This window comes from Lipotes vexillifer, unplaced genomic scaffold (assembly GCF_000442215.2).
Source record: "Lipotes vexillifer unplaced genomic scaffold, Lipotes_vexillifer_v1.1 scaffold341, whole genome shotgun sequence".
NCBI lineage: Eukaryota > Metazoa > Chordata > Mammalia > Artiodactyla > Lipotidae > Lipotes > Lipotes vexillifer.
The window spans coordinates 934,056-946,407 of NW_006797957.1; the positions used below are offsets into that span (position 1 = coordinate 934,056).

At 34.2% G+C, this 12,352-nt stretch overlaps 1 protein-coding gene across 1 annotated transcript in view; it reads right to left on the bottom strand.

The window, feature by feature from the left end:
- Window positions 1–12,352, bottom strand: part of ADAM23 (ADAM metallopeptidase domain 23) — a 162,835-nt gene that overhangs the window by 50,910 nt on the left and 99,573 nt on the right. The window contains exons 6-9 of the mRNA XM_007469990.1: window positions 12,267–12,330; window positions 8,073–8,145; window positions 7,186–7,262; window positions 5,431–5,496 (exon numbers count right to left, since the gene is read on the bottom strand). Of these exons, the coding sequence (XP_007470052.1) occupies window positions 5,431–5,496; window positions 7,186–7,262; window positions 8,073–8,145; window positions 12,267–12,330 (280 nt within the window). The remainder of the gene's footprint in view (window positions 1–5,430; window positions 5,497–7,185; window positions 7,263–8,072; window positions 8,146–12,266; window positions 12,331–12,352) is intronic.

A 12,352-nucleotide genomic window follows, 5' to 3' on the forward strand; every position in this document is an offset into this window, starting at 1 on the left:
TGATGAAATGTTTTGAAACTAGACAGAGGTGATGATTGCACCACATAGTGAAGGTACTAAATGTCACTGAATTGTACACTTTAAAAAAAAAAAAAAAGTCCTGACATGAAGAAGCACTTATCACAAAAAGAAAAGGGAAAATATTAGCTGACACCTATTCTAATGCAGTGGTGTTACGTATCTGTTCAAATGAATTTTATTTTGCTTCTGAACATTTATTTGTCCTTTTGGGATATGTCTTTTTGTGGTATAATGGTCATGGAAAACATGACATGTAAGTTAAAAACAATGAGGACTTTAAAAATCTATTAAAATGTGATGTTTTCCATTTATTTCATATTTATAACTTCCAATTCTCTGATTTTCTTTATTTTTGGCCACGTGGCTTGCAGGATTTTTTAGTTCCCCGACCAGGGATCGAACCCGTGCCCGCTGCAGTGGAAGCGCAGAGTCCTAACCACTGGACCGCCAGAGAATTCCCTCTGGTTTTCTTTTTAGAAAGATCACTCTGTCTGCTGTGAAGTGAGTGAATTAGAAAGGGTCAAGAATGCATGCAGAGAGACCTGTTGGGAAACTGCTGCAATAGTCCAGGTTAAAAAATAATGAAGGCTGGACATCATTATAGGATGTTGGAAGGTAAGGAAAGAGAAGAAAAAAAGATGACTCCTAGGTTTGGAACTTGAATAGCTGGGGGTGGGGGAGGTGCCATTTAAAATAATGAGAAAGACTGGGGGAGGGCAGTTTAGAACTAGGGAACCAAGAGTTCTGATTTAGAAATGTTAAGTGTGGGATGCCTATTCAATACTGAAGTAAAGATGTCAAGTAGGCAGTTGAATATAGAACTATGGAACACAGAAGGCTAGAGTATAAAGTTGAGAGTGATGAATTTAAGTCATGATATATTTTAAAGACTTAAGACTGGAAGTGATCACTTGAGGAAGAGTTATAGAAAGAAAAGAGAGCCCCAAATCAAGCTATGGGGCACTCCCATAACTCTAGAGGCCAGACATAAAAGACTAAGAAGAAATGGCCAGTGAGGTGAGAAAGCTATTGTGTCATAGAAGCTAAAAGATTAAGAAAATGTTTCAACAGGAAAGAGTAATTAACTGTGTCCCACGCTACTGAGAAGGCAAGTACGATAAGGACAAAGAATAACCACTAGATTTATTCACTTGAAATTCCTAGGATTTACTAGGGTCTATCATTAGTGTTTCTCCTACAACAAATATTTGCTCCTCACAACTCAGTGAGGTAGGTTTTATTATCCCCATTTTTATAAATGTGGAAAGTGAGGCTCAGAGAGGACAAATAACTTATCCAAGATCACAGAGCTGAAATTCAATGCTTACCCTGGGTTGACATAGGAGATAAACTTGTTCGGTTAACAAGTCATATAAAATAGTTTATGTATGCTCCTAGTAAATCATGATTATTGATGAGAAATCATAATATGTTGGGTTCCTATAAAATATAGTGGCTTTCAAATAAGGAAAACCAAATGAGGTTTAGATTAAAAAATATATGAGCTATCCTTTCATATTTGCACCTATATACATAAGGATATAGCAACAATGTAAGAAAAACATTTGTTTTTCATGCACTTTAAAATATTTCAACTAATTTTCTAATGGAATAAGGTTTTTAATATTTATGTTGAGCCGAAGTGGCTCAAAGAAATGTTTGGCAGACCGCTATAAGACTTTAATTGGCTCACAAATTGGACTCTGCCAGCCTGCTACTAAAATGCTTTATACAAAATTGAGGGATTTTTCTTTTCTAATTGAAAGCTACTGATAATATATGATGCTTGTTCAAAATAAGATATCTGCATTTTTTCAGAAAGGTTACTCTGAATTAAAGAGGTAAGTGTGAATGTAAACGTAGGCAAAATGTTTCTACTTTCTTCGTGAATGAGAATTAATTTTACAAAGAAAAACGTGAAATCTCCATTTACAATAGAATTTATTTCCACATTTTCCGATCACTGAAAATAATTTACATTTAAAGTGCCAAATTTGCTTTTCCTGTCTGAATAAACACAATCCTTAAGGTATTTGCTTTTTGAAAAAAACTAAAATTAGAGCTTGACTTTCAACCTGAGGGCGATAGTTATCAAAATAAGTGTGCTGCCTCATCTAGCACAAAGATTATAAAATGAGTACTGTCAGTGGGATGACATTTTAAAATCCAATAGCAAATCTCCAGTTATTAAAGAATAGATGTCAATTATTCTAGTTTAGTTTTACTTTCAACACGTGAATTTAAGTACTGTGATCCATCCCTTCTTTGAAGCATTCAAATTCAAAAACAATCTTCATCTCATATAAAGCACACCTTTAAAAAAGAACTTTTCTCAACTCTCAAAAGAAAAAAAAAAAATTCTTATAAAATGACACACTTATTTGGGACTATTATGGTCTAGAGTATAACCTGGTCTTAAAGGAAAAGGAATCTATTTAGTTCTATTGCATCGATGCAATATTTATTAAAATAGTAGAAATCTAACAAGGACTTACTGTATAGCACAGTGAGCTATATTTAATACCTTGTAATAACCTATAATGGAAAAGAATCTGTGTAACTGTATCACTTTGCTGTACACCTGAAATACTGTAAATCAACTACACTTCAATTAAAAAAAAAACAATAGAAGTCTTCTTAGGTAATTTCCTTCTACTTTAGGCATTATTATCACTCAATAATAAAGGCTTTCATTTTTTTTTCATTTCCTAACATGTATTCCCTCCAGACTTATCAGTACAAATTACAGGGTTTTTTTCTGGTTTCAAAGATAAATGTATACATTCCTAGTTCTCACTCATTTTAATAATAATAATAAAACAAATTACCAAAATTTACCATTAAAAGATCTGATAGCCTAAATAACGTAACTTTATCACAGACTATACGGTATAATATTAGAAATTTTCTATTTACAAAAACAATATTTTAAAGGAGGGCATTATTTTACTATTCATAAGATAAAGACAAGATTATTTAAATGCTTCCCATTTTAAAAAATTTACAAATAAATTCAAAATATATATAATGTTTAAAAAATTATCGTTTCCTATTTGTGTAGTTACTGAAATCTGCTCTCTGATTAATGGCTTCATGTATTTTCCTAATAGAGATTCGGTAGAACAAGAGATTTGGAATTAGAAGTCATGGGTTGGAGAATTCTTCTAACAGTCACCAGCTGTATGTGAATGCACTTTGTGAATTGAAAGGCACTGTATATATCTTAATTATTTTCACTACTTTAAAAGTATATATTGGATGTTGGAAAAAGTTTAACCTTCTAAAGCCATAATTTCACAACATGCCACAATGTTAAGGATTGAGAAGTAGCTGGACAAAATCTCAGTGTCCCAATCAACAAAAATAATTCAGATGAAAAAGTTATCTTGGGGTTTTGAGGAAATTAATGTCCATCAGAAACTCATAGTTTAGCCTTCATTATCTAAAATGGCTACCCACCCATTTGGTTTTCCTTCCTATCAGGGAAGATCTGTCCTAAATTGTATGTAATTCTTTCTTTTTTAATTGTACGTAATTCCAATAATTCTGGTTCTTACTGACATATCTCAAGCCATGTACTTAAAAGCTACTGGTACAGAAAATAAATCTGCATACCATACTAAGAGGTATGCTATTGCATAACTTCATGTTCAGCATAATTGAGCCAGTGCTTGGTAATTAATAGAAAACACCTGTTAAAGTAGAGACTCAAAAGTTTAAATATAAATTAAATCATCATTTTAAAAAAGGTATGGTTTCAAGGTCTTTTCTACTGATTAGAATTTCACTTTTTCATTTTTGTATGAAACACAACCTTATTCTATAGTCTACTAATCTAATTTTGATTTCCTTAAAGAAAAACAAGGACTTCAAGATATTTGCAAAGCAATCAGAATTTTTGCTGCAATCTTTCACAAGTTTTTCACCTATACCTGACTCTTGGGTATGTCTTAAGAGTCTCACCCTTATAAAGTCTCTCCAGAAATGTAACTTAGTTTTCATAAAGCAAATTACTCTTTGTCTTAGTACATACAATTTAAAAAATTAAATGATGTAATTACAACAAAAATTACAAGTGGCCTAAACAGTTTGGAAAGTGGGGCAGTAGGTTGCTGGAGCCAGCTCCCACCAGTTCAGGATTCAACTGGATGCATCTTTTCCCAGGTCCTCATTTAATGACCTCACTTTGGTAGCTTGAAATCAGCCACAGTGGGAGTATTTACACCATGGATATAAACAAACATTATAAATCAAGGGGTTTTTTTCAGAGAGCCAGGTATTAAACATTTACCAGCACAGCACAAGTACTGAGTATACAGCTGTCCCTTGGTAACCGAGGGGGATTGGTTTCAGGAGCCCCAAAGATGCCAAAATCCACTGACGTTCAAGAACCTTATATAATCTGGTGCAGTACATTACAATGGATTCAGTCGGCCATCTGCCTCTGTGGATACAACTATACTAGCAAATAGCGCACTGACCAAGACCCTTCAGAATGCTCTAGGCTTCAACCAAGATATTTTTTTTAACTCTATTATTTTTTAATTAATTTTTATTGGAGTATGATTGCTTTAGAATGTTGTGTTCGCCTCCACTGCACAACAAAATGTATCAGCCCTACACACACAGATATCCCCTCCCTTTTGGACTTCCCTCCGATTTAGGTTACCACAGTTCTCTAGGTGAGTTCCCTGTGCTATACAGCGTGTTCCCATCAGTTGTCCATTTTATACATGGTATCAATAATGTATATGTGTCAATCCTAGTCTCCCAATTCCTCCCACCCCACCCCTTTCCCCCTTGGTATCCATACATTTGTTCTCTAAGTCTGTGTCTCTATTTCTGCTTTGCAACTAAGATCATCTATACCATTTTTCTAGATTCCACATATATGCATTATTATACGATATTTGCTTTTCTCTTTCTGACTTACTTCACTCTCTATGACACTCTCTAGGTCCATCCACATCTCTACAAATGACCCAATTTCATTCCTTTTTATGGCTAGTAATATTCCATTGTATATATGTACCACATCTTCTTTATCCATTCCTCTATCAATGGACATTTAGGTTGCTTCCATGTCCTGGCTATTGTAAATAGTGCTGCTATGAGCACTGGGGTGCATGTGTTTTTTTGAATTATGGTTTCTCTGGGTATATGCTCAATAGTGGGATTGCTGGGTCATATGGTATCAACCAAGATATTTTATAAGGGAAATGGTTAAGCAGAGTATGGTTAAGAAAGTTCCTACTTTATCTTCAAGAAGGGCCAATGGAGGACAATAATTGTTTTCATATGTCTTTTAAGCACTGAGTCACATTTTATTTTGACCAAAGTTAACAAAAGATTATTATTCTTTCTTAAGTAAGTTGTCAGATCTAAAATTCATTGATTCTGTATTCTTACCGTTTTGTGATCATTAACAATCATAAGTTCCAAATATTTCATTTCTTCAAACACACCACGAGATGGCTGTGGAAAATAAAAATATGTGGTCAGAATGGTGGTTGATAGAAAATATCTCTGATGTTGACTGTTAAGTGGTAGACTGACTTTGAATTTCAGAAGAACTCTTTGCTGCTCACTTTATGAACATCCTCAAAGAAACTTGGTCAGGGAAATCAAAAAAAAAGTGAACTGTAAAGTGTGGGTAAACATACAAGTATTCAGAAAATAACTGTATTTAATTATCATTAAAGTATTCATCCAGATAGAGAGAGCTCATGTTGTTTTTATTTGATTTTTATATGTAAAAATATTCTAGAGAAAAATGTTCAGTGTAATTCTGTTAAAATAAATAAATCTCCATTTCTTTGGCATTAGGATGCGATAAAAATATTCACATCTACTCAACACTTCAAAGAAAAACTGCACAAAGCTTTAATAAGAATAGCACCGTACATCTAGAACAGGTACCAACGTAATCATAATTAATTCAGTGGAGTGAAATTCTCATAATAATGTACTAATTCTTAACCACACAACTTCTGAAAGGAACAAATGTTGACAGTTACAATATTCTGAATTCTTCTAAGTTTTGATTACTACTAGATAATCCTTTAAGAGCAAGGGCTAAGGATTTTAGCTGTCGTTTGGACTTTTATTTCTTTTTCATAGTTGGAAGAGTACATGATCATTGATCAGTTGTATTTGATAGGGGCGGGCTGTAGTGAAACATCAATAGCCTATATAAAACTTATTACCAACTGCATCTTCAAGAGTAAGCAAAAAGAGATCTCTAAGTTAAAAAAAATTGTTTCCATAATCACCATAATACAAAGACAGGCTCAGAAAAGAGGATGATTTGACCTACAACCAAGTTTTTGATGGCTGGTGGTCTGATTTTTTCACAAAAGTACATTCAGCAAAACATTATCTAAAGTGTGCAATTTTCAAAATAATTACTCATTAAGTTACCTAGCAAATTACCATGTGATCTATATGCCATGGAATTAATTTTCGGTTACATAGCATTCACCACGTAATTACTAAACAGTCCCCATCATTACCGCTTTCTACTCTATTATGAAATAGACTAGGAAGATAATTTCAGTTACAAAGCCCCTATACATTTATCAATACATGGGAGCTCTACGACAGTTGTTGATTATATAATTACATGATTCTTATTTAGTAACTATCATGATACTAATGGTCAAAGAGATTTATTCTGTTCAGAAAAACACATCCAGCTTCAAAGTGTGGTATAACTTTTTAATTTGAAAAAAAATACAAATAAGCATGATTAGTCAACATTTCAAAACCTAACTCTTCCCCTACTTTTTTGTTAGTAGATTATTTTATATGATGTCATACCAGAAAAAAATAAACAAATAAAAAGCCTGCTCTACTTTCAATAGAAAAAATGCACTGCAATTTTCATAAGAAAAATGCTTTGAAAACAGAGCTAAAACAATACATTCTTCAGATGCCTTCAGGGTTCATAGAACATCAAAATCAGTTTGTATCACTTACAGGGAAAGCTGAATAAAAAGCATCATGCCCATAAGACTCAAATCATAGGGTATTTTGGTTTTGGGTTTTGTTGGTAAGAGGAAATTGCCCAAATCTAAACCGTTTTAGGTACACTTAGCCACAGTGTGATGACAGGCACACAATTTGAGTGAAAGAGCCCCGCCTACGACACAACGCCATACTCACATTCACTGCTCTCTTCCTTCTCCCTTTCAACCACTGTAATTCAGATAGGAAGGGCCACTGGTCACTGCTTTCCATACCTGTGCAAAAGAAAAACAATATCAAAATTTATGTTTGACTGCATTTCAATGGGAGAATGTTTTTAAAATATTATATGAAGGAAAAGTAGCACTGATAGCATTTGTCATCCCAAAATCAAAATAAACTAAGGTGAAAAAAGCACGCCAATCATTAAATATTTCACATTTTCATAGTCACAAATATTAATATAATTCAAAGGTATAATTTTCTTCCAAACCTCATGAAAAACTTTACGAGCTATTCAAGACTCCTTGGAGTATGCGTATTTCATCTACAACCACCTGACCCTGGATATCTGAATATTTAGAAGAATTCTACTATGCTTAAGTCATTTTAGAATTAAAAATAATGTCTGGCATAAGCTTTTGCATAAATTACTAAAGATTCTGGGTATTAATATACAGAAGTAACATCACATACTCCAATAATCCAAAAGAAGCTTTTGCCAAATCAGCATGCTTGAGATGCCACAGGACAAGAGCATAAGACACTACAAGTTGGTTAAAGAGCAGCAAACTTCCAGGAAAATCGAAGGATGAACCTCTCTGTAAATCACTCTGTTAAATCTGGCCACAGTGTCCAGTTCCTAACACAGCTTTATTTCTGGGCTTCATATTTCAGTCTTTCCATCAGAAATGACTCTCCACGCTTCATTACATTAAAGCCACAGTTCACTCCACTGCCCACCCACACTGCTCACTCCAGATCTCAAACTTACTCCATCTCCCAACAAGCCTGCATGTGCAACTGAGCTCCAAGTCAATGCTCCTAGTACATAAAATAGAGTGGCTTCTTTAATCAAAACTTACTGAGATTCTTCATTCGCTTAGAATATTGTCCTGCCAAGCTTTTCTCAATTATGTGTGGTCGACCTGTGCTTTTCTGAAACAAAAACAATTGTAGTCAATTAAAAAGCAAGATGTGATCACACCTCTACTGAACAGTGTTTCTCTAATATCTTTCCTAAAATGGAAACACTTATATGCTGATGTGTTAGTTATCAAAAATGAAAAGTAGATGGTTTATTGAAACTTGAATTTTAAATAAAATAGAGCATCATCCAGTTGCCCCAGTTTAGATAAAAGCATAGTTTCATTAGCTACTCTTAAACCTTGGCTTTCTTCAAAGCCATGAGTAGGAAATTCACAAGAAAAAAACACAAATGGGCAATGAATATATTTTTTAAAAGGTGAATACTACTTGAACACTCCTTCAAAATGCAAATAAAAAGATATACCAATTACTGACATCAAGTTGGCAAAGGTTTAAAAATTATGATAACTCTTGTTAATTATAGTTGCAAGGCAAAACACTTTCACACTGCTGGTAGGAGTAAATTGGTAGCATAGTTCAGAGAGAAATTTAGCAATTCTATCAACAATCTTGAAAATATTCATATCCTTTGCCCTAGATACTACACTTTTAGAAAAGTCTTATTTCCATCACTAGTATTAGCTTCCATTGCTGAGTGCATAGTATGTGTCAGCCAATTTAATCCTCACAAGAACTCCATACAGTGCATATTTTATCCCTGTTTTACAAATTAAAATATTGAGGCTCAGAGAGATACACTGTTGAGTTAAAATTATATTACAAAATAATGATCTAATTTATTTTTGAAAACATGGGAACATAACATTGAAAAACTGGAAGAATGTACACTGAAAGGTGAGGAGAAGTTATCTCTGGGGGATGGGATGATGGATAATTACTATTTGGTTAAGTATTTGCTTAATTTGCTTTTCCAAGTTCCTTACAGTGTTTTATAATCAGAAAAGTTATTTTAAAAAGTGTTCTTAATAGATTACATAAAAGACTTACAATAATGAAAAGTTTTGTTCTTTATTTATTACTTGAGAAATAACATGAATTCTTACTATAAATACTTGATCCATATTACTGGACTTATTATAAAGCATACTAAAATTAATAATAATAATAAACTAAACATCAAAAATCTAAATTCAGACTTCCCTGGTGACGCAGTGGTTAAGAATCCGCCGGCCAATGCAGGAGACACAGGTTCGAGCCCTGAACCGGGAAGATTCCACATGCCGTAGAGCAACTAAGCCCGTGTGCCACAACTACTGAAGCCCGTGCACCTGGAGCCTGTGCTCCGCAACAAGAGAAGCCACCGCAATGAGAAGCCCGCGCACCAAAACGAAGAGTAGCCCCCGCTCGCCGCAACTAGAGAAAACCCGCGTGCGGCAACGAAGACCCAACACAGTCTAAATAAATAAATAAAATTTTTGTTTTTTAATGGACTGTATTTTTTTTTTTAATCTAAATTCAAGTAGACTAAACTCTTAATTCTGGTATCAGGTGAAAAGAAAGATACATAGAGTGATGAAACTCACAACTAGCAACATAATTTTAAAAACTGACTAATTTAAAGTTTCAAGCAGTGCTCCTTTCCCTCTACCCATGATGAAAATGAGGATAAATCATTACATGATTATGTAATCATTACATCATGAATGAAAGGCAGGCAGTGAAAAAGGAAGGCAAAAAAGAAAAGGCATGAAGTATATAACAATCAGCTCCTAAAGAATATGATTATAGGTTTAACAATGCAAAAGCAATGCTTTAAACATTATGATGATAACAGTTTATAAATCTCTTCAAGAGTTTAATAGACATAGTCACATATATTTATTAATTCATCAAATGTGTAAAATTGCCCTATTAGGGATGTAATGAAAAATTATCTCATTTCACCTATTTAAAAACTCAAGGCTTAGGGAGTTGTTATTTTGGGTTTTTTGTTTTGTTCTTTTTTGTTTTTGTTTTGTTTTGTTTTGTTTTAGAGTCCCAGGGCCATTAATCAATGCCAGAAATCAATTTTTTGCTTGATGAGTCAAATAATGTTGCTGTGTACAGGTTATCTGCCTACAATTGGAGTAGGGGAAAAATATTTTACTTAATCAAAATGTCTTTATCTAGGTGGGACGGTCTTCATTATCTGGTAATTTTTATAATTACTAGTTGAAAAATAATACTGGTTTATTCAAACATAAGACCTTTAAAACTTAATGACTTTTCTGCCTCAAATTTGAAATTACCCCATATTCACACATACACAGCAATATAAAGAAAATAAACGTCTGTCAACTGTTCTTGTCAATAGCCTGAATGACTATTTCCTGTCTCAAAATTATTTTGTCTACATTTGAAATCTCTAAAGATTAAAAAAAAAAAAGCAAGGGCTTCCCTGGTGGCACAGTGGTTGACAGTCTGCCTGCCGATGCAGGGGACATGGGTTCGGGCCCTGGTCCTTTCTTACCTGTTACAGGAGAGAAGAAGCCAAGTTAACAGGGTCCATACACATCCAAAGAGAGGAAGCCGAAGGGGGAGAAAAAAAAGATAAGAAGGATCATTTGGGGTAAAACTAAAGTGTGGGTAACAATACGAAAAAAAAAAAAAAAAAAAAAAAAGAAAGAAACATTTTCTGCTCCCCATCAATGATTGCAATATCCTGACTCTATCACTTTCAAAATATTCTTTTCCCATTAGCAGTTCTTTTCACTGATGTGACTCCCCTACTGTTACATCTTAGTGCCTTCACCTCCTACCATTCTCCCCGTCTGCTCCTCTCCAACCTAGTTGGGTTCCTCACAGTTCCTAGAACACACTGGGAATACTCCTGCCTCAGGGCCTTTGCATTTGCTATTCTCCTGCAATGCTTTTCCAGCCCCCTAATTTCCTGAGGGTCTTCATTCAAAACTCACCACCTCACTGTGTGTCAAAATATAAATTTCAACTCTCCTGTCCACTTTCCCGGCTTCATTTTTTCTCCTTAGCATGCACTATCTAACATACCATGTGCAACTACTTATTCACCCCTTTATTCCTGTCTCTGGCCCTGTAGATAACAAGCCCTACTAGGCTCAGGCTCTGTGTCTATTTTGCTCACCACTGTATCCCTAGCACCTAAAATACTACCCAGTATGTAGAAAGCCTTCATTACAATATTTTTAATATATATATATATATATAAAATATTAAATTTGGTTGCCTTCTATTAGTGAGCAACATGATTAGAGTACATGATTTACTTTTTTCCCAGTTTTATTGAGATCTTATTGAAATATAGCATTGGATAAGTTTAAAGTGTACAACATAATGATTTGATATATGTATATATTACACAATAATCACCACAATGTTTAGCTAACATCCATCACCTCACATAGTTACACATTTTTTACTTGTGATAAGAACTTTTAAAATCTATTCTCTTAGCAGCTTTCAAATATACAATACTGTATTGTTAACGACAGTTACATGTTGTACATTACATCCCCAGAATTTATCTTATAACTGGAATTTTGTACCTTTTGACCACCTTCACTCATTTCCCCCACCGGCCTCTGGTAACCAGTAATCTATTCTCTGTTTACATGAGTTCAGTTTTTTTAGATTCCACATGTAAGTGAAATTATACAGTATTTGTTTTTCCCTGGCTGATTTATTTCACTCAGCATAATGCCTTCTTGATTTCTTATCTAGGTTGCTGGCCTATACATGACTCCTTACATTATTTTCTCCCCTATCTCAAAAGAAAACTAAATATTGTATAGTATAATCATAGTTCAACCCACAGATTTCCCCACTGAAGAGTCTTAGATTCACAAAAGTTGTGTACTTGCTTACAGTCATACAATTATCTAAAGATCGTCAGAATAAAAGCTAGCTTAAAGGAAAACAAGGTGGTCAGTACAAAGTAAAGCATCCTCTCTGCTCTTTCAGTAGACTGGGAAGAACTGGTCTTAGCTTTAGAAAACCTAGGTTTGATGCCTTTTACCATGCCTTACTGGTATGTGACCTGGGATGTGTAACTTAAGCTTCAAAACTCATGGTATCAGTCCAAGTGTGAAATAAGGTGCTATAGATAAATGCACTTTGAAATCTACCAGATTGTCTCTTTATTGCTCAAAAACAAAGATGCTGGAAAAGTAAGGAAAAGGAAACCATAAGGAAACTGATGTCACAGCCAGACTCACCTCATCATGAACCAGCTCCAGTGGTTCTATCATATACACAAAGGTATTATCTTCAAACATACCACTGTGAAAAGAAACCACAGGAG